General features: G+C 36.1%; 1 protein-coding gene across 4 annotated transcripts in view; it reads left to right on the top strand.

Moving 5' to 3' along the window:
• The window catches only part of NUP35 (nucleoporin 35), a 38,380-nt gene that overhangs the window by 3,007 nt on the left and 12,130 nt on the right, over window positions 1-23,243 (top strand). For all 4 annotated transcript variants that reach the window (XR_009607065.2, XM_060622122.2, XM_060622121.2 and 1 more), the window contains exons 2-4: window positions 522-692; window positions 4,292-4,419; window positions 7,275-7,341. Coding sequence is in view for 3 of the 4 variants with exons in the window: in XM_060622122.2 (XP_060478105.1) it covers window positions 522-692; window positions 4,292-4,419; window positions 7,275-7,341 (366 nt within the window). In the remaining variant the exon portion in view is untranslated. The remainder of the gene's footprint in view (window positions 1-521; window positions 693-4,291; window positions 4,420-7,274; window positions 7,342-23,243) is intronic.

Here is a 23,243-nt window from a genome sequence, read left to right as displayed (position 1 = left end):
AGCCTGATGGGAGGCTCAAACTCATGAACTTGAGCCAAAATTGAGTGGGCCCCTTAACCAGCTGAGCCATCCAGGCATCCCAATAAAAGTGGATTCTTAAATCTGTGAAATAATATAAACAGGAACAGGGGTGCCTGGATGGCTAAGTTGATTGAGCAGTTCGCGTCATAATCTCACAGTTGTGAATTCGAGCCCTGTGTTGGGCTCTGTGCGGAGCTTGCCTAGGATTCTCTCCTCTCTTTCTGCCCCCCCCCGCTGCTCTCTCTCTCTCTTTCAAAATAAATAAATACACTTAAAAGAAAAATGAACTAGGACAATTGTAAGATTAGTATTGTTAATAAAAATACTTTTACATTTTTATAAAAATAATTTTTATTGGTTTTTAAAATCTCAACTTTGCTTCTGTAATATGTAAGTTTTGATTAAAGTCTCAAAATTTTTTGTGCTAGCTTCTTACATCTTTTTGTTAGATATTGTAACATTAAAGTCCTTTGTTTTACTTTATTTTTTGATTAATTTAGGATCTGAACCAATGATGCTAGGTTCACCCACATCTCCAAAACCAGGGGTTAATGCCCAGTTCTTACCTGGATTTTTAATGGGAGATTTGCCAGCTCCAGTGACTCCACAACCTCGATCTGTCAGTGGCCCTTCAGTGGGAGTAATGGAAATGAGATCACCTTTACTTGCAGGTGGGTAAATGCTTGAAATGGTTTCTTAGTACTATTAAACCATATATTAGAATTTTAAAAAGAGTAATGATGCAACATTCACCCTTATCAACACATTTATTAATTAAAACAAATAAGCAATGCCTCTATTTTTGATTTTTAGACTCTTGGAATAAAGGTATAAGTAGTATAAGCTACTGTAATTCTAAGAACCACTCATTAAAACTATGTATACTGTATTTCATCCGATCTAAGATGCCCTTGATTGTAAAACTCACCATTATTTTAAGTAGTACTAAGAAAGAAAAGCACTAAATATGATACAATGCCAAGATACTGTTTTTTATAAATTATCCATATCAGAGATGTTAAAGTGTGGGGGAAGAAATACCATTTAACTTCAACTGAATAACTTAATGCATTTAAATAGTTCATCTTAAATATGATAATAGCAAATATTCAGTCAAAAGAAACTAAGTGTAATCAACATGCAGTGCTATATTAGTTTCAGCGTACAGCATATTGACTTGACAGTTCTGTATATTACCCAGTGCTCACCATGACAAGTATAGTCAGTCACCATCTGTCTCCATACAACGTTATGACAGTATTGTTGACTGTATTTCCTATGCTGTACTTTCATCTCTGTGGCTTATTTATAAATAAATAACTGTAAGTTTGTACCTCTTAATGCCCCTTGTCTATTTTGCCCATCTTCCCACTCACCTCCCTGTGGCAGCCACCAGCCCTCTGTATTCAAGAGTCTGGTTTGTTTTGTTTTTTGTCTGACTTCACTTACCACCCTCTAGGACCTTGATAGATGAATGGATAAAGAAGATGTGATATATATGTGTGTGTGTGTATATATATATATATATATATGTGTGTGTGTGTGTGTGTATATATATACACACACACATATACATATGTATGTATGTATATATATATGTACGTATGTATGTATATATACACATATATATGTATATAAATAAAATGGAATGATGGAATGTTAGCCATAAAAAAGAATGAGATCTTGCCATTTGTGGTATAAGAAATGTAATTTGAAATGTGTAGATATAAATTCTACTTCTAGTCATAGTGAATTAAGATTCTCAGCATGTTTAGTGGAAAGATTTATTCTACAAACTATGGGGAAGTTTTTTACACAGAATTTGCAATTATCAGCACAAAATATTATCTAAATGCAACACATATCTTACAAGACTCCTTTAGCAAAGAAATATTTTAAAAGATAACTTTGGGGGCACCTGGATGGCTCAATCAGTTAAGCGTCCAGCTTTAGCTCAGGTCATGGTCTTGCAGTCCGTGAGTTCGACCCACGTTGGACTCTGCTGACAGCTCAGGGCCTGGAGCCTGCTTCAGATTCTCTGTCTCCCTCTCTGTCCCACCCCCACTCTCACTCTGTCTCTCTCTTGCTCAAAAATAAATAAACATTAAAAAAAAGAGAGATAACTTTGAGGTTTTCACTATGAGTAGTGAGAATTAGCTACAGAAATGGTTGGATTCCAAATGTGAGCTGATATCCTTTTAATAGATGTTTAAATGGAAAACTTCTCACTTTGCTCTTAAGGTATTATTTGGTTTGAAGTGGTTTATTATTTTAAGATTGATCAGGGAAAATATAAATTATATTCATAATTGACTTATTGTTATTCTGGATAGGTTTTTGTTTTTTATACGTTTGACCCTTGAACAACACAGGGGTTTGGTGTGCTGATCCCCTGGACACTTGGAAATTCTAGTATGATTTTGACTCCCCCAAAACTTAACTAATAGCCTGTTTTTGACTGGAAGGTAGCCTTCCCGATAACATAAATAGTTGATAACTATATATGATATAGTTGATATACTGACATATAACTATATATGATATAGTTGATATGCTGATAACATAAACATTTTGGATATGTATTATAAACTGTTCTTACAGCAAAGTAAGCTAGAAAAAGAAAATGTTACTAAGAAAGTCATAAGGAAAAGAAAATACATTTACAGTACTGCACTGTAAAAAATCTGTGTATAGGTGGACCTACATGTGCAGTTCATACTTGTGTTTGTCAAGGGTCAAATATGTATTTCAAATGTATTTTTATTGTAGCTACTATATATTGAGTACTTATAAACCAGGCAATACCCTAAGCATATTATATGTTACTTTCATTTTTTCATCAGTCTTAAAGGTTAGGTAGTAGTATCTCTGTTTTTCAAAAGGGGAAACTGAAGCTAAATGCAATAAAGAACTTCCTTAAGCCTACTTTTTTTTTTCTTAACTTTTTTAAATGTTTGTTTTTGAGAGAGAAAGAGACAGAGTGTGAGCGGGCAAAGGGTAGAGAGGGAGAGGGAGACACAATCTGAAGCAGGCTTCAGGCTCTGAGCTGTCAGCACAGAGCCTGATGCGGGGTTGAACTCAGGAACCGCAAGATCATGACCTGAGCCGAAGTCGGACGTGTAACTGACTGAGTCACCCAGGTGCCCCAAGCCTACTTGTTAGTAAGTGACAGAGCAGGAGGTTAAAGCTCAGATTAGTTCTGTTTTATAGTCTATGCTCTAAACAGCTTATGATGTACTATCTAAGCTTAGACATTAAGTCATAACAGAGGGTCAGGTCTGTTTCACTATTTGGCATTGATGATTCTCTGATTTATAAAGGCATCTTTTTTTTTTTTTTTTTTAATATTAATTTTTGAGAGAGAGAGAGAGAGAAAGAAAGAATCCCAAGCATGCATCTTGCTATCAGTGCAGAGCCCATCCTGGGGCTTGAACTCACGAACCATGACCTGAACTGAAATCAATAGTCAGATGGTTAGCCGACTGAGCCACCCAGGTGCCCCTTTAAAGACCTTCTTATGTCCCCAAAGTTGATTTTTTCCTATATATATATATATTATGTACTTCAATATATTTCTATTATGAGGAACATGAATGGGATCTCTTTAATTTTGACAAATTCCACATTAGGCGATTATATTCAAGTTAATTTTGACAAATTCCACATTAGGCAATTATATTCAAGTGTATATAAACTGGAGCTGTTTACCTACTTTCAAGTGAGAAATACGATCAAATTTTGTATTGAAATGTTAAGGATTTGTAGAGAAAGCAAAAGCTACATGTGTTTACAAAAAACTAAAATTTCTGTTTTCTTATTCTGAAATTTTTTATTCACACACAGTCTATGAATCACCAGCTTTGGCGTAGCTGGAAACTTGTTAGAAATTTAGTGTCAGGCTCCACCTCACATGTTCTGAATCAGAATCTGAATTTTAACAAGATGGACTCTTAAGTGTATTAAAGGTTGAGAAGCCCTAGGAAACAAGAGTTTAAGTTGATATTTTAAAGATACAAATGAAAAAGGGGCACCTGGGTAGCTCAGGCTCTGATCTTGCGGTTCATGGGATCGAGCCCTGCATTGGGCCCTGTGCTGACAGCACAGAGCCTGCTTGGGATTCTGTCTCTCTCTGCCCCTCCCCTGCTTGTGCACTCTCTCTTGCTCTCTCAAAATGTATAAATAAACACTTTTTTAAAATGTGTAAATGACAAAAAAATCTTATCAGAAAGGTGGAAGACTTGTTTTCTCACCTGTTTTTTGTGCATTGTAGGTGGATCACCACCACAACCAGTTGTGCCCGCTCATAAAGATAAAAGTGGAGCCCCACCAGTTAGAAGTATATATGATGATATTTCCAGTCCAGGACTTGGATCAACACCTTTAACTTCAAGAAGACAGGTAATGTACACACCCCCATTTATGATCCACAGTAATTTCTTATTTTTATGTGGATACACAGCGAGGATCAGTAATTTGAAATGTTCTTCTGAGGTCTACTTTAGCGTAACTGTGTTGCACAGAATAACTATCAAGGACATTTATCATAAAATCTACTTACATTGTGTTTATCATGAAATGTTCTTAACAAATATAATAGAACAGCCGATTGTTTTCTCATATTGGTGATTCTGTGGTGTATTATAGGTAGGTCTTATTTACTTGTCCCTGCCCTAAACCTAGCAATACACACATGGAAATGATTATGGTTTCAGTGATTCCAATTGTTTAAAAAATTCAGTATGCATAATTTTGTGAAGGAACAAATGAAGAGTTAGGGTTTCATCCAGATGTAGGGTACTTTGTAATGATTTGAGATCTTTGTTTTAGGAATGGTTTTATTAATATAAGACAAATATCCTTTTAGAGCTATGCTCACTGTTTACTTATTTTACTGAAAACGCATCCTCCCATATTTATGAGCTGATGGTTTAGTTTGTTCCAGGTGCAGGTGTTCTGATGGTGATGTTTAATTTTGGTTGGTGTGGGTGTAGGCGTTCTGATGGAGTTATTTTCAGTCATAGATTATGCAAGGTAGAGATCCTGTGTTTTGATGGGACTGATAGCTATAAAAGAAAATGATACTTTTGAAGTACCTCTGGTATTCAGGTCCTGATCTTAAAACTTCCTGTTTTATGTATTTTTTTCACTTCTTCCTCATGGTAATTTTGTGAATTAGTTGTTATTAGCTTCATTTTATCATTGAGGACACTAGGGCACAGAAAGCTTAAATAATTTGTCAAGAGTAAGGCAACTAGTCTAGTGGAGCCAAACTTTAAACCCAGGCAGTCTTCAATCTAGAGCCAACGTTTGTAACAGCCATGCTGTCCTAACACTACTATAATAACTCTGGATGGTCAGTTTAAAGGTAGTGTGGATTTTTCTTTTAAGTAGAAAGGTTAGTAGCTTATGGAGTCACAAATATTCTATCCCTATTGTGCTTTAGCAGGACATACAGTTACATACAGTGTGTCAGTTAAACTGATAAGTTGTTTGTATAAGGATATTTCTGCAGTTTGGTTTGATTTGCCTTTCCCTGAATCAAATAGAGCATAGTGGCTAGAAAGTTTAAGAATGGTAGAAAGCATCTTCTAGTAAATTTTGACTATTTTTAGACTTGGTATGCCTAGCATAGTAGGCCTACTTGTCAAGCAAAGCAGAATTAGTTCACTGTGTAAAACACATTACCTTCTCTTTCCGTCACTTTTAGAACTGCCCTACTGTCCAATACAGTAGCCATTGGCCAAATGTGGCTGTTGACACTTGAAATGTGGCTAGTCCTATACATAATTGAGATACGCCGAAGTGTAAAATACACACTGGATTTTGAAGACTTAGGAAGAATGTGAGCTATCTCATTTAGTTTTTTATGGTGATTACGTATTGAAAATGATGATAATTTGGACCTGCTAGATTAAATAAACTACTTATTTTTACTTTTTTAATGTGTCTCCTATAGAATTTAAAATTACTTCTACTGCTTATGTTCTATTTGGACAATGGTATTCTAGCCAAATCAGAATATTCTGGCCTGGGATATTTTTCTAAAAGGCTGATAAGTAAATTTCATGTTTGGTTTGAGAATGACTGGCTTATAAATTTATGCTAGTTTTCATTACTTCTCTGATAACCAATGAAAACAAAGGTAGTTTACAGTTATTACTATGTTCAAAATGTTTAAAAGTCTTGTGTTATAATTTGTAGAGAATGTTTTTGATTTAAAAGTTGGTAAGAATATTATTATTAGTTAAAAGCCCTCATTAGTTTTGCCCCAAGACTTTGCTTAGCCTCTCTCTAATCGTGAAAGAAAATGGCATTAAGAATTGAACAGTACATTTTGTATGTCTCTTAAAGTTATTTCAACATTTGGTTCTGGTTGCTAGATAATAGCTAGATTTTAGATTTCCTTAGTTTAATCAGAATCTGTTACTAAAAAATCTATTTCTGTATATTTACTTCTAGAGAAAGTCTGTTCTCATTCTTGATTAGATATTGCCTTTGTTTAATCTTTAATTTTCTCACATTTAAAGGAATTAGTATAGATAATTTTCTTGCTTTGTAACTTTCTACTAGTAGAGACAGAGGCATACTGTCTTTTTTATTATATAGACTGATTTGTTTAAAAAAAATTTTTTTTTTTTTTTTAACATTTATTTATTTTTGAGACTGAGAGAGACAGAGCAGGAGCAGGGAAGGGGGCAGAGAGAGAGGGAGACACAGAATCCGAAGCAGGCTCCAGGCTCTGAACTGTCAGCACAGAGCCTGATGCAGGGCTCAAACCCACAAACCATTAGATCATGACCTGAGCTGAAGTCAGAGGCTTAACCAACTGAGCCACCCAGGTGCCCCTATATAGAGTGATTTGAATCTGTATTATTTCATGGTTTGTAAATGTCTGCTTAAAAATAGAATTCTGCCATCTTTCTGTTTTTCTGTGTGTTATTTCAAATATTGTGCTTTAGGAACTAAAAACAAATAGCAAAGTTATTTTCTACTAAGAACAGTGTCTTTTTATTTAATGTAACTTAACTTTAAACAAAGAATATGCTAAAGGGTATAACATATTTTAGAATCATACTGCTCAACTTAAAGAAAAAAGTTGGAGTACTCTTAGATTGTGAACTAATTAGAGGCATCCTTAGTACCTGGTAGACATGCAGTTGTCTATTGAATGAAACCTTTCAACACTTACTGTGTTTATGTTCTGGTAAGATCATTGCGTTTTTACTCTAACACTTTATTCTATTTTCATGTAGCCAAACATTTCAGTAATGCAGAGTCCTCTTGTTGGAGTTATGACGACTACTCCTACTCCTGGAACAGGTAAAGGCCTTTTAATGTCAAAGACTATTCTGTCTTTTTTGAATGAGATAATATAAGACTTTGTTGATAATTGGCCAAAATTTTTTCTTTCATATTTCAAACTTGGAGACCTTGTCAAATGTTAGTAACTTCATTCATAAGGGAAATACTTTGTATATTGGATTTTTTTTTCCTGAACTTATAGTAGGTAGGATGTGATATTCTCAAAATATTAAGAGTTTAAAGAAAATATGTACTTAGTAGTGTTTCCTCAGTTACTAAAAACTGTAATTTAAAAAAGAGGTGTTGCAGTTGGGAAGAAAAGGAATACAGAGACTGAGCAATAAAGATGTTTTGAAAGCTTTTAATATATAGCTATAAATCTAAATGTCATTGACTACAAACAGCCACTGATTATATGTAGTTTTTCTTTAAGATTAATGGTATTTTTATCACCATCAGCATCATCATTAGCACAACTCTTGTTACATATTCATATAATTTATCAAATGATCTCTCAGTAAATATATGAACACATAACCATATGTGCCAGGCCCCGGGAAACTGAACAAAATAGGTAATCCATACCTTTATTGAGTTTGCATTTATTTAAAGAATTTACATTTACATTTATAAATGAAATAATTAAACTATAAAGTTTATTAGAAGGTGATATATTTTATGGAGGAAAATTAAGCAGCAAAGAGGGGGAGTTAGCAGGTGAGGGCTTATAGGTTTAAATGGGGGGTAGTATATTAGTTTTCTATTGCTGCTGTGACAAACTACTACAAACTTAAAAGTGGCTTAAACAACAGTTCTGGAGGTGAGAAATCTCAAATGGGTCTCAATGGACTAAAATCAATGCATTTGTAAAGCTGTGTTTAGTTTATGGAAGCTCTAGGGGATAATCTGTTTTCTTGCCTTTTTCATCTTCTACCCACATTTCTTTGCTCGTGATCTCCTTTCTCCATCTTCAAAGCTAGCAACTTTGCATCTCTCTGATCATTCTTCTGTAGTCACATCTCCCCCTTCTCTCTTTTAAATACCCTTGTGAGTACAGTGGATCTGTCTGGATAATCCAGGATCATCTCCCTATTTTAAGGTCAGCTGGTTAGCAGCCTTAATTCCATCTGCAACCTTAATTCTCCTTTGTCATGTAACATAGCTTATTCCCAGGTTCCAGGGATAAGGACATGGGCATCTCTGGGGGCCATTATTCTGCTTCCTACAGAAAGGTAGAGGAAAAGTGACATTTACTCAGAAACCTAAACTAAGTAAGGGAGGGGCGCCTGGGTGGCTCAGTCGGTTAAAGCGTCCGACTTCGGCTCAGGTCATGATCTTACGGTTCGTGAGTTTGAGCCCCACGTCGGGCTCTGTGCTGACAGCTTGGAGCCTGGAGCCTGCTTGGGATTTTGTGTCTCCCTCTCTCTCTGCCCCTCCCTTGTTCATGCTCTGTCTCTCTCTGTCTCAAAAATGAATAAACGTTAAAAAAAAAATTTAAAAAAAATTAAGGGAGGTGGGGACAGTGTTCTAGAAAGAGAAAAACGTAGAGGCACTGAGGTGGCAGTGTGTCTTGGGTGTTCAAGGAGGCTAGTGTGAAATGGAGCGAGTGAGGGGTAGAATACTAGGAAATGAGGTCAGAAAGATAACGGGGACCCATAGTACAGGGTCTTGTATGTCATGGAATCAACTGGTTTTTACCCAGAAAAGGCAGAAAACAAATAGGATGAGACTGCTGCTGTGGTGATTACAGACTTTTGGTTAAGGGGCGGGGTAGAAGCAAAACCAAAATAAGAGGCTACTACTGCATTAATCCAGTTGAGGGACAAAGCAGGGTGGGAAGAGAAAGAGGAATAACAACAACAAAAAAGATGGGACAGAAAAGCCCAGCAAGACAGTAGATTTAAAAGGAACCAGATCAACCATTATATAAACTGAAATGTACTAAACACTGCAGATAAAAGGCAGAGGTTATCAGAATTGTTAACAAAAGCAGTATCCAAAGACAAGTTTTTGTTTTTTTTTTTTTTTCATCTTCGAGTCCAGAGTTTTTCAAGCGTCTGAATCTTCACTGGTGGCAGTGGTTTTTATAGTCACTTATAGGTAGATTTCTGCTACCAGTTTGATCAAGGCTATTTAGGCTTTTTCTGTACGTTCCTCAGATTTCTTCTACCATCCAGCCACTGCCTGGTTCCAAAGCCACTTCCACATTTTTAGGTATTTGTCACAGCAGCACCTGGCTTATAATCAGAATCTGTATTAATTTTTGTAAGTTTATTTATTTTGAGAGAGAGCACACACGAGCGTGGGAGGGACAGTGAGAGAGGAAGAGAGAGAACAGCTCAGAGCTTGACTCTGGGGCTTGATCTCACAGACTATGAGATCATGACCTGAGCTGAAATCAAGAGTCTAACGCTTAACCGAATGAGCCTCTCAAGTACCTCATAATCTGTGTTAGTTTAAATTTGCTGCCTTAACAGATTATCACAAATTTAGTGGCTTAAAACAATACAAAACTTTTTTTTTTTTTTTTCAATTGTAAGTAATCTCTACAACTGTTGTGGAGCTTGAACTTGTAACTGTGAGATCAGGAATTTCATGGTCCACCAACTGAGCCAACCAGGCACCCACCCCTGTTTTTTCTTTTTAAAGATTTTAAAACAGATTTATTTTCTCACTTTTTTTCTTTGCTTTAGAGCTCGGGTGTCAGCAGGGCTGTGTTCTCTTCGTGAGGTTCTGGGTATTAATCCACTTTCAAGCTCATTCATGTTGTTCAAATTTACTTCCATGTGGTTGTAGGACTGAGGTCCCTGTTTCTTTCCTAGCTGTTGCCTGGAGGTGTTTCTCAGCTTGTAGAGTCTGCCATTATTCTTTGGCTTGTGACTCCCTTTCCATATTCAAAGACAGCAGTGGCAGATCAAGGTCTCTTTTATACTTTGAATCTCTCTGACCTCCCTCTTCTCTTGTATTTCTGACTTGACTTTCCTGCCATCTGCTGCTATTAAGGGCTCATTTGATGATATTGGGCCTACTGGAATAATCCAGGGTAATTCCTTATTTTAAGATCCAGCTGATTAATAACCTTCATTTTATCCAGCAGTACCTGGACTAGTGTTTGAATTACCAATGAATTAAACCAGGGGACAGAAACTTTGGGGGTATATCTTTAGATTCCTGTCTGCCACCTATACCATAGTGAACAATTTAGGTGTGTTACCTCAGTCTTAGTTACATATGTGAGGTGGAATGTTCTGGGGGGAGTTCAGGTATTAACAGTCTTAATCTGATCATGCAAATAGGTAGATGACAATGTTTTGTTACTTGACTAGTTGCTACAATAGTGACTCTTCATTATTCAGTTGAGTCAGTTAAGTCATCCCAGGGACATTGAAAATGCAAAAACACAATGTTAAGTAATGTACTTCATGCTTTAAAGGTTCTCTTAGTTGTTTGAAAAGCATACATGATAATATTCTTATTGTTGTCAAGTAGAAGAACACATGATTAAAGTTATTTAAACATCCTTTTGTTATTTTTCTCAAATAGTGTTAACTTCTGTGAGGTTCTTGTACTTTTAGAATTTTTTATGAAAATACAAGAACCATGGTAGGAAAATAATATGTATCGTAAATTGGCCACTGGGAGCCACTGCTGCTTCTACTTTGAGGTTAAGGAATTTATGTTTAGAAAGTCTTCATGTGGCATATGTGAAAAAGAATATTTTTGAAAAGATATGATGGGCATGAGGATCTATCGTGTGATCAATAATAAGCAACAAAAAGGGGGAAAAGAAGTTGACTTGAGAAAATTGAAAGGAAAATGTAGACTTAAAACTTAGAGCTTTTTTTTTTTTAGCTCCTATAGTGTTAACCAAATGAAAATTTCTTGTATAATTTGTAAATTTTAACTTTCTGAGATAGACAACTTTTATAAAGAGATATCATGGGGTTTAGTGATGTTAGTGTGTTTATGCTTAGGTCTTTGTGTCCAATAAGGAGTTTTTTGTTTGTTTTAATTTTGTAAGTGATGTTAAAATCTTTTTAAAAATTTTATTTCTGGTGCAGGGAAACCTTGGTCATATGATAAAGTGAGAAATCTAGATTAGAGAATTTCAGAAACTGTTTTCAATCATGGCATATTATTGCCCTGAGTATGTTTGGCCTGTTTCCCTGTCTGCACCTCTCAGTTTTCTTCTGCTGCTATTTAAATATTCCTCTGTTTTTCACACTCTTTTAAATTTTTTCTTAATTTTTTTGAACTGCTTTCATGTATCTATCCGTTTTCTTCTCAAATGGTATACCACTTTTGTCTACTGAATTAGAATCCTTATTTATGTTAGCATATTGTTAACGGACTAAGTGTGTTATTCAGACTATAGTACTTTCCAAGTGTTTTTGTTGATGCTAGGAGCTCAGAGTTCTGATAGTGTTCCTAGGAGAGGAGGAAGAGGACTAATTTATCTGTGAGGGACCTTTTCCTGACACTTCTTTTTCTGATCTGGGTTAGCTGATCTTGCATGTGCTTCTGTACAGCTGTCTCTGCTTAGCTCCTATCTTTCTCCACTACTGGACTATGAACTCCTTCAGGACAGAGATTCTTTCTGTATTTTTCATTATTTACCCATCACAGAGCTGGTTATAAAGGGACCTCAGTAAACATTTGTTGACTGAATGGGTTGATGGATATAAACTGTAGTGAATTGAATAGTGGCCCTGAAATGGTATGTCCTTGTCTTAATCCCCAGAATCTATGACTCTTACTGTGTGGTTCAAATAAATAGTTAAGGTCTTGAGAGGAGGAGCTCCCAAGGAAATCTTGAAAATTCAGGAGAGAGCAGAGTAGGGAGAAGGTAATCTTGATAATTACCTAGATGGTCCCTAAATTCAATCATTAGTGTCCTTAACAGGAAAGAGAGATTTGACACAGACCTCCAAAACATGCAGTGGATTAGGTGATGTGAAGACAGGCACAGATTGGAGTGTTGTCACCACAAGCCAATGAACACCAAAATATGCCAGCAGTAACCAGAAGCTAGGAGAGGCAAGCGATTGATTCTCTCTGAGTGCCTTTGGCACACATTTGGTCCTGATGAAAATTTGATCTTGGACTTCTGGCTGTGACAAGAGCTGTGAGACAATAAATTTCTCTTGTTTTCAGCCACCCAGTTTGTGGTAATTTGTTAGAACAGACACAGGAAACCAGTATATATGTATATAACGTTTTGAGGTGATGACATCCCAATACCAAAAAGAGGATTGGAATATTTGTGTCTAACTTGACATGGCATAGTTTTAAAAAAAATTACAATTAGAGTAGTAAACACTAACCTTACTCCAGATTGCATTAGTTTCGGATGCTGCTGAAACAAATTATCGCAGATTTATGGCTTAAAACAACTCAAATTTGGGGTGCCTGGGTGGCTCAGTTGGTTAAGTGTCCGACTTTGGCTCAGGTCATGATCTCACGGTTCATGGGTTCAAGCCCCGCATCGGGCTCTGTGCTGACAGCTTGGAGCCAGGAGTCTGCTTCAGATTCTCTCTCTCCCTCTCTCTCTGGCCCTCCTCTGCTCACTCTCTGTCTCACTCTCAAAAATAAATAAACATTAAAAAAATTTAAAATAAAAAACTCATTTATTACATTAAAATTCTGGAGGTCAGAAGTCTAATATTGTCAATGGGCTGAAATCAAGGCATCAATAGATCTGTGTACTTTTCTGGAGGTTCTAGGGGTTAATCTTTTTTTTTTTTTTTTTCTGTCTCCTTTCTAGCTTTTAGAAGCTATCCATATTTCTTGGCTCATGGTTCCCTACCATCTTCGAAGTCTGCACTAATCAGTTGGGCCTTTCTTCTACCACTCTTTCTTTCTCCATTTAAGGAATCTTGTGATTATGTTGGACCTACTAGGTTAATCCAGGATAATATTCTCATTTAAGATCAGGTGATTAGTAGTCTTAATTCCATGTACATCCTGTATTTCTTTTTACCATGTAATGTAATTTGCTCACAGCTTCTGGATATTAGGATTTGGACATCTTTGGGAGACCATTTTCTGCCTAACATACTGATTTTTTAAAATTAGTCACCAAAATTTATTTAATCTCATGCCAGACTAACCATAGTACCATTGAATAGAGTCTAGCTTTGGTGGGGATAATATTTTCTATTTTAGTCAAAATAATAAAAGCAGATAGTTTTTAAAAATCAAACAGTACTAAAAAAAAAAAAAAATCAAACAGTACTTAACTATGTACAATGAAATGCAGCATTCTTTAGCCTTATTCCTCCAGAACCAGTCCAGACCTTAGAGCTATTCCTTTTGGAATTTACTTTCATTTATCTAAATGAGATGCTATGTTAGTTTCAAATTACCACAAATTTAGTGGCCTAAAATAATTCAGATTTATTCTGTTGCAGTTTTGTAGAAGCCAGAAGTCCAGAATCAGTTTCCTTGGGCTAAAGTCAAAGCGTTGGTAGGACTAGTTTCTTCTGGAGGTTCTAAGGAGAATTCATTTTCTTTTTTTCTCCCAGCTTCTAACAGTTACCTGTATTCTTTGGTTTGTGGCCCCTTTCATCTTCAAAGTGTATCTCTCCAATCTCTGTTTTCATCATCACATCACCTCTATGGAGTTAAAAAATCTTCCTCCCTCTCCCTTTTTTAAGGGCACTAGTGGATATATTGGGAGCCCACCTGAATAATCTTGGATAATCTTCCCATTTCAAGATTGTTAAGCACATCTGCAGAGTCCCTTTTGCCATATAAGTAAAATATTCACAGGTTCCAGGTATTAGGATATAGTCATGTTGGAGGTCCATATATTGTTGGAGTCCACCATATATGATTATGTGGCTAATCGATTGTCAGTTTTCAATGTTGGTATATTATCTTAAGGTAATTGGAGTTTATCTTACCTCCACATTATCTGAATATAATTATATCAGACTTTATTCCTTTGTCAATGTTTGTTATGACTATATAAACACTTTTTTATGCTTAACCAAGTAGTATAATTTATCTTTCTCTAAAATTTTTCTAAGTTAATAATTGTATTTTTTCCCATTTGTCTAATTTTCTCTGTGCCATCTACTCCTTTGATTTTAGGCAAATGTCGTTGCTAAGATACATATCTGAGCATTTTAAAAATGCTCAAAGATAGTTTCAAATAGTTTTTTGTTTCACTTTAAACTGAGAACTCTCTTTTAGCCTCTGTTTGGGCTGTTTCCTGTTTGAGCATGGTACACAGCTATCTTCCTAGGACTTGCCTTGGCAAGTTTCTGAGCTATTTGCTCATTTTTGTAGGGAACATATTTGAGTAGCTTTCTAAGCTTGTGAGGGAAATGAAATTTTTGACCTCATGTTGACTGAAATGCTTTTTTTTCCCCTCCCTCCCCTGTCTTCACACCGAATTGCTAGTTTGGCTGGGTATTGTATTTTAGGTCAGAACTTTGGAGTCATCATTCCATTCTCTTTAAGCTTCTAGTGTTTTGTGGAAGTCATGTGTGGTAATGATTTCTTAGTCTTTGTATATGGCCTGGTTTCAAAAAATTTTAAGATCTGTGGTTAGTATTCTCAATTGCACAACTGTGCTATCGCGTGGGGCTTTTTCATTTGTTTCTCTGGGGAATTAATTGATCCTTTAAGTCAAGATACTTACCTACAGTTTGGGGAAATTTTCCTGTATTTGTTCAATAATTGCTCTTCTTTTTGTTTCCTACTTCTGGAATTCCTTTGGTTTGTAAGCACTGCAGAGATACTTTTTCTCCCTTACATTGTCTTTTATATATGTATTCTACTTTCTGAGACATGTCTTCAGTCTCAGCTTCCAACTCTTGTAATAATTTATTTTGTCATTTTTAATTACCAAAAACTTTTTTGTTGTTGTAGATCTCTGAATGTCTTTAAAAACATAGTTTCCTTTTCTTGTTTCATGGGTAAAATGTCATTCCAGTGAGAATAATGTTGGTCTTTTTTATTCTTGCTCATATTGTCTTGTTTTTTAAGTTTTCTTTCTTGGTAGAGGCATATTTAATTGAATGAGAGACTAAAAAAGCTCCTTGAAATCTGTGCATGTGTATGGATCAACATTGTCTGGAAAGTGGAAATTGGTGGCTTTTTTGTCTCTTACTGGACTTTCCTGTAAGAGGAATGGACCATCAGTTAAATTTTTGTTGGGGAAATCTCTGATTTCAGCATATGTAGGTCTTTTTTTCTTTTAAGTTTTCTCAAAGAAGAATTCTTTATATTGAGCCTTAATGTCTGTGTAGGTGGTCTGAATTTAGAAAGGGGAGAAGTCTCCTTTTCAGTATGCAGACTTTCACTTAATCAGTTTCCATACAGTTGTTCTCTGCTGTGATTAGACTTACTGGGTCCTGAGCCATTTAGATTCCTTTTCCTCAGATATTAAGTCCTTGGTGTCATCAGGTCCAGTGGCTGAATGATAGTCATCTGGCTGCTTAAGATGAGGTAGGACCTATCCTCTCATTTCTTACTGTATACACTTTCAACTAGTTTTCTTTGATTTCAGCCAGCAGCCTCTTTCATACCTTCCATAGTTCCTGTGTTCTCAAAACCTGAGGCTTTCTAGAATGATTGTCATTGGGTGTCTGACAGGGATTAGAGGTGAATACAAGTGTTCAGTTCACCATGTTTGATTGGGTGTTGTTATACACATTGTTCATTATGTTCTTGGGTACAATGAGTTTGTTAAATTGAAAAGTCTGAGGACACATTCCCTACAAGATTGCCCTCACTTCTGATGCCAGTTACAAATTTGGAGGTCCCCAAGCCTACCCTCACTTCAGACCAACTGGCTACAAATGCAGGGATTTCCAGCCCTACTCTAAGATTTGATAATTTACAGGAAAGACTCAGAACCCACTGAAAGTGCTATGTTTAAAGTTACAGTTTTTATTAGAGCAAAACAGTATAAATTAGAGCCAAAGAAAGATGTATAGGGCAAAGTTTGGGAGAATTCCAAATATGAAGCTCCCATGGCATGTTACCCTCTATGAGAAATAAGCCCGCTAACCCAAAGGAGGGACGTGGAGACTCGGAGCACAGTGAAGTGAGTCTTTAATCAAGATTCTTGCAAGAGTGGGGTGTCTGATAGGCATGCTCCCTACAGTTACAGCAGACAATGTATCTTCTCGTGTGCAAGTCCCTCCCCTGATTCCTCATTAGCTGAGTTACAGAGGTTACAGCCTTACCCAGAAATCACTTATGCCCATGTAAGGCAAAAAGTACATTCCCTGAGGTGATGCAGAGACTTCAGTTCTTTGGCGCATGCTCATTGCAAAGCCCGCAAAATGGAGATGGGGGCGGGGAAGAAGAACCCGGAAGTAAGTGTCTAAGGGTTTGGGACTCCATGGCGGGGGGGGGGGGGGGGGGGGGGGGGGTGTACATATTTCCGATAGGTTGTAAACCTATTGTTAATCAGACAGCACAGCCTTTATTTGGTATTTCTGAAAGTGAATCATTTCACTTCTCACACTCTTCAGAATTGATATATGGTGCTTATACTGGCAGCTAGGGAAGTTCACTGAAGCCTTCATGTCCAGAGTTTTTATTAGAGTTTCATTAAGTAAACATGACTGATTGAGTCATTGATCTAGTGGCTCAAATCAAATTTCAGGCCCCTCTGCCCCAAGGTGGGATGATAGCATGTGGCTCAAGGCTCCAACCAGAATCACATGGTTGGTTTTTATGGTGTGACCTGCCCCCCATCCTGAATCACCTTGTTAGCATAAACTTATCAGGTGCACTTGAGGGGCCTGCCATGAATAACAGGGGAAAGTCTCCTGTCTCTGGGGAAGTTCCTAGGGTTTAGAGGTTCCCTCCCAGGAACCTGACAGAGGTCAGACCTCTCTTTGGGCTGAGGCCAAATTCTTTTTTTTTAATTTTTTTTTTTAACGTTTATTTATTTTTGAGACAGAGAGAGACAGAGCATGAACGGGGGAGGGTCAGAGAGAGAGGGAGACACAGAATCTGAAACAGGCTCCAGGCTCTGAGCAGTCAGCATAGAGCCCGACGTGGGGTTCGAACTCGCGGACGGTGAGATCGTGACCTGAGCCGAAGTCGGAAGCCTAACGGACTGAGCCACCCAGGCGCCCCGAGGCCAGATTCTTTATTGCACATAGAGCTACTTGGTTTCATGGTAAGAAGGAAGAGCACTGTCAGGAACCACTTTTTTCCCAAGTTTCTTGTGCCGTATATCTGTTTAAAATTTATCACTCTTTTTATCTCCATTTATGTTAGTGGCCTATTTTGAAATAATTAAATCTATTCTTTAATTGAAGACATTTCATAAAGGGTAATAAGGTCTTTTGCCCTCTACTTTAATTTGATCTTATGAAGAGTGTTTGAATAGTAATTTACCAAGGGAGACACATTACAGTCCAATTTGATGTGGTTTGATAGGTGTACTTTATTTTCATCTTATAAAGCTTAGCATGTGGGTACAAGAAGTCTGATTGAAAGGAAGTAAAATCAGTGGAGCAATTAAACATTAACAAGGTGGGGGGCAATTATGCTAAAGTTATGTAAATAGTTTTAGATTATGTATAAGTAATTATGTTTTTCAGAGTAGTTGACAGGGCAAAAATTAGATTGCTTATTCATTTGAGACTTAATTTTGATTTGTTTTATTTTTAAAGGTCATAATGGTTGTCTCATTTTGAGCCTTCATTTAATTTCTTGCTTGAAGGTTATTACATGATGTAGCATAACTAAATTGAACCTTTTTAATGGTAATACACAACATAAAAAATTGGAATTGGCTTTAGATTTTATATTAAAATGCTCTTTACCATCTTTTGTATGTTAAAGGCATGTCTTTGTGGTAAGAACTAAATTCATTTAAAAATATCTTTTGTGTCTTTTGCTTATTTCCTAAAGGGATAGTTGATAAGTTAGTTGATAAGCAGACACTTGTCAAAGTAGCGAGTTACATTTTAAATCATCCTCATTTTTTTTTTTTTTTTAAAGTTTACTTATTTTGAGAGGGCATGTGTTTGCACGTTTGCGCCATCAGGGAGGGGCAGAGAGAGAGATAATTAATCTCAGGCAGGCTCCACACTGACAGTTAGATGCAGGGCTCGAACCACCACAAACTGGGAGGTCATGACCTGAACTGAAATCAAGAGTTGGATGCTTAACCAATTGAGCCACCCAGGCACCCCAAATCCTCATTTAAAAAATGCGTTGTACTTATTAAATGCATCTGTGATGATGAGGAAAAAGAATAATTGGTAGATAAATGTATTATAGCATGTATGTAGTTTGATTCTTTTTTTTAAATGTTTATTTATTGTTGATAGACCGAGTACAAACAGGGAAGGGGCAGAGACAGAGGGAGACACAGAATCTGAAGCAGGCTCCAAGGTTTGAGCTGTCAGCACAGAGCCCGACGCAGGGCTAGAACTCATGAACTGTGAGATCATGACCTGAGCCAAAGTCGGATGGATGCTTAAACAACTGAGCCACCCAGGCACCCCACAGTTTGATTTTTTTCAATAAATTGTATTATCTCTTTTATTAAGCATGAATTTGGTTTTAAAATTTAAATCTATAAGACTCAGCCATGTAATACACTGAGATTCCATTTCCTTCTTGTATACCTTTTGTGTTCTCTAGAGTTAATAATGATTGCATATCATCATTTGCTTGATTACTTTTGTAAAAATATTTGAATATTCATTTTTCAAGCTTTCTGGCTACTGAGCTATTTTTTGTTAACCTGGTTACTTGATGGCTGAATGTAAGCAATCTTGAGCATCTTTCCTTGTTTCCTAGTAATGTCTAAGAATGTTCTGTTCTGAATTAAATAGATTCTTCAATAATCGTTTATAGAGCTGAGGTGATCTGAAACTTTTTTCTGAAAGAAAGGCTGCATTACTAGGTTAAATTAGATTAATTGTGGGTTTCTACATTTGAGTCCAATTAAAGGACATGGATGCAAGTTGTATGACATAGATAAAAGAGTTAAGAATTTTCAAATCTTTAGGTGATCATATTTTTTCTCTTTAATTAGAATCACATTGTTGCATTATAGTTTTTACTTGATTGATTAGCTTTAACTTTTGATACTGTTGAGGGTATAGTTTTGGTTTAGTACTTTTTGGAGGTAAGAGATGGACATCATTCCTGGAAATCTTTCAGACTTTATATATTTGTGCCTTCAATGTAAAAGAAGTACCAATGTATGTACCAAGTACATCATTTATATTGAAGTTTAGTATTGTTAAAATAGTTAACTTTTGTGAGTTCTTGTCTAACACTATTCCATTTTATTATTGGAGTAACAGGTAAGTCTTGTGGGTATAATAACTAAGGGAAACTAACACTTATTACAGGTTTAAGATACAGTTGACATAAAACATGTATATGTTTAAGGTATACAGTATGTTTATTCAACAAGCATATGTTGTAGAATGACCATTGTGTTGACTTTCAAGTATATAAAACGATATTATTAACAATAATCACCATGGTGTTGTTTAGATCCCCAGTACTTACTCACCTTATGACTGGAAGTTTGTACCCTTTGACCAATATCTCTCCATATCCTTCAGCTCCTAGGCCATAGTAACCACTACTCTACTCTCTGTTTGTCTGAGTTGGGCTTTTTTACATTTCACATATAACTGAGATCATACGGTATTAAGTATTTGTCTTTTCTTTGCTGACTTCTTTCACTTACCATGCACGTCATGTTAATGGCAGGATGCCATCCAAATGGCAGGATTTCCTTCCTTCTCATGGCTGAAAAACATCCATTGTGTATATGTACCATCTCTTCTTCATTCATCCACTGAGGGACACTTCGATTATTTTCATATCTTGGCTAATGTGAATAATGCTGCAAGGAACATGGAAGTGCAGATACCATTTTGAGATCCTGTTTCCATTTTCTTTGGATCTATATCCAAGAATGGGATTGTTGGATCATGTGGTAGTGCTATTTGTAATTTTTGAAGAATCTCCATAGAGTTTTCCATAGTGGCTGTACCAATTTATATTCCCACCAGCAGTGTACAAGGATTTCCTTTCCTTCGAATCCTTGCCAACACTTAGCTCATGTCTTTCTGATGATAGCCTTTCTAAAAGGTGTGAGGGGATATCTCATTGGGGCTTTGATTTGCATTTTCCTGATGATTAGTGGTTTTGAGCATCGTTTTGGTACCTGTTGGCTATATGTATGTTGTCTTTGGAAAAATGTCTATTCAGTTGCTCTGCTGACTTTTTTTGCTGTTGAGTTGTATGAGTTTCTTATATATTTTAAAGAGTAACCCCTATCATATACATGGTTTGCATATACTTTCTTCCATTCCATATGCTGCCTTTTCATTTTGCTAATGATTTTGTAGATGCTTTGGGTAAGTATGGACTTTAACAATACTAATTCTTCCTATCTGTGAACGTGGTATATCTTTCCATTTGTTTTTTCAGTTTCTTTGATCAGAGTCTTGTGGTTTTCAGTATATAAATCTTTCATCTCCTTGGTTAAATTTATTCCTATGTATTTTATTATTCTTGATGGTATTTTAACATTTATTTATTTTTGAGGGACAGAGCATGAGCAGGGGGGGGGGGGGGAGAGAGAGAGAGAGAGAGAGACAGGATCCCAAGCAGGCTCCAGGCTCTGAGCTGTTTGTTAGCACAGAGCCAGACACGGGCCTCGAACTCACAAACTGCAAGACCATGACTTGAGCTGAAGTCGGAGGCTCAACTGACTGAGCCACCCAGGCGCTCCTTCTTGATGGTATTTTAAAGGAGATTATTTCATTTGTTTTTTAGTTATTGTTGTCAACGTGTAGAAATGCAACTGATCTCTGTGTGTTGGTTTTGTATTCTGCAACTTCACTGAATTCATTAATTAGTTCTAAAGGTTTTTTAGTGGAGTCTTTAAGATTTTCTATGTATAAGATTATTTTATGTGCAAAAACAATTTTGCATCTTTCTTTCCGATTTTGGATGCCTGTTATTTTTTATATTTTTCTTACTTGATTGCTTTGATAAGTACTTCCAGTACTATGTCAAAAGGAGTGGTAAGTGGGCACCCTTGTTTCTGATTGTAAAGGAAAAACCTTCAGTCTTTTCATCACTGAATATGATGTCAGATGTGGGCTTATCGTATATAGCCTTTATTACGTTGAAGTATGATCCTCCTATATCCAGTTTGTTGAGCATTTTTATCATGAGAGAATGTTTTGTTTTTGTCAAAAGCTTTTTCTGCATCTGTTGATGATCATCTGATTTTAATCTGGCATTTGTGTCAGAATAATGCTGCCCTGGTAAAATGGAAACTAACATTTATTGAACCTATTAAACATACTCTTTCAGTTAATCTTCTCTATGTTGGATAGATGTTAGATACGCATTTGTGTTTTGTGTTCTTCATATGTAAAAAGCAGAAGCTAGGTTCTGTCTCATAGAATTGCCTTTAGGATTAAATATGAATACATGCAAATAACCTGTAATCCCACCTTGAACATAGTATAAATGCTCAATCCTTGTTAGCAATTATCATTAATATTGTTACTGTTTTTTTATTTTTTGTTGTAATATTTGGGAAGTAAGGCTCAGTAACTCTCTTTAATTGTGACATTAAGTTATAGAACTATAGTGTGAACTAACTACAAACCCTTTTACTCTATTCCCACTCATCTTCCCATGATGCTCTCTAGCAAGGTGAATGATTGGTTCAGGGGTAGCAACACTAGCCTTCTGCCATCCAGTCCAATCCTTTCTGGGCTTCTGACACAATTACGTGTTACCTTCCTCAAAGCAAGGTGTTGTACTTCCTTCTCCCCCTATACATTAAAGATATTTTCATTATTTTTTGTAATTCACTAGCAGTTGGAACATGAGGATCTAAATAAGAATGTTCCAAAATAGATTGCAGGGGGCCTGTTTAGGTTTTTCCTTTTTAAAATTTGCTCTGACCTTTTAAGTGTTGTATCTGGAAAGTAACTTGATTCTCCAGTCCTTCTTTGTTACGGATTAACAGTGTGTCACTGTGACTGGTCGTTGAATGTGTTTCTTTGTTAAGAGAACTTTTTGTGTGGTTCTAAGAAAATCATTCTGTATTCATGAGTAGGAAAACTCAGTTACCCTTTTTGCATCTCAGCTTTGGATTTGAATACTAGCTTTATTGCTCATTTCCTAATAGCAGTTCCTATGTGTATTAAGCATTTTTAAGGTATATACAATGTACTCAACCCAAGATCAGCATTTACCAAAGTATGTGTTTTATGAAGGTAAAATGTAGTCATTATAGTATAGGAAATTTTGGGTTGAATAAAGTTTTAAATATTTATTGACTAATCTTCGCAAGTTTTTTTTATGTGCATTATAAATCTCCCATCAGGATAATATATTATATGGCCTTTTATAAAACTTAACACACTGGCTCTCCCCCCCCCCCCCTTTTATTTTTCTAAGAATATACTTTGAGGACTCCCATTTGACTACAGACACTTTGGAATGTTAGGTTGATTTTCAACTCAACTGGGAATTCAGGACAAATGACATGACTAAGCAGCAGATACACAGTTAGAATGTATTGAGCAGAGAACCTCCAGAAAATCAGTAAACGTGGGTTGTGAATGATGTACAAGGCCCTGTAAAACAGTTGTTCTCAGGCTTCTTTGTTGTAGGATCCTTAATACATTCTTAGAAATTAAAGGCCAGAGAGGTTTGGGGTTATACCTATTGATAGTTACTGCATTAGAAATTAAAAAAATATTTTACAGTATGTATTAATTCATTTTAATGTAATTTGTTTCATGTAAACATAAGGAACTTTAAAAAATAACTTTTCTACAAGAAAAGATTATGATGAGAATCCATTGCTTTGTGTTTTTCAAATTTTAATGTCTGGTTTAAAATAGAGTTGAATTCTCATATCTACATTTTTTTTTCTTTAA

Source organism: Panthera onca, chromosome C1 (assembly GCF_046562875.1).
Source record: "Panthera onca isolate mPanOnc1 chromosome C1, mPanOnc1 haplotype 2, whole genome shotgun sequence".
NCBI classification, from domain to species: Eukaryota; Metazoa; Chordata; class Mammalia; order Carnivora; family Felidae; genus Panthera; species Panthera onca.
The sequence above is the reverse complement of the archived record's forward strand: the minus strand, read 5'-3'. Positions and strand labels throughout refer to the sequence as shown.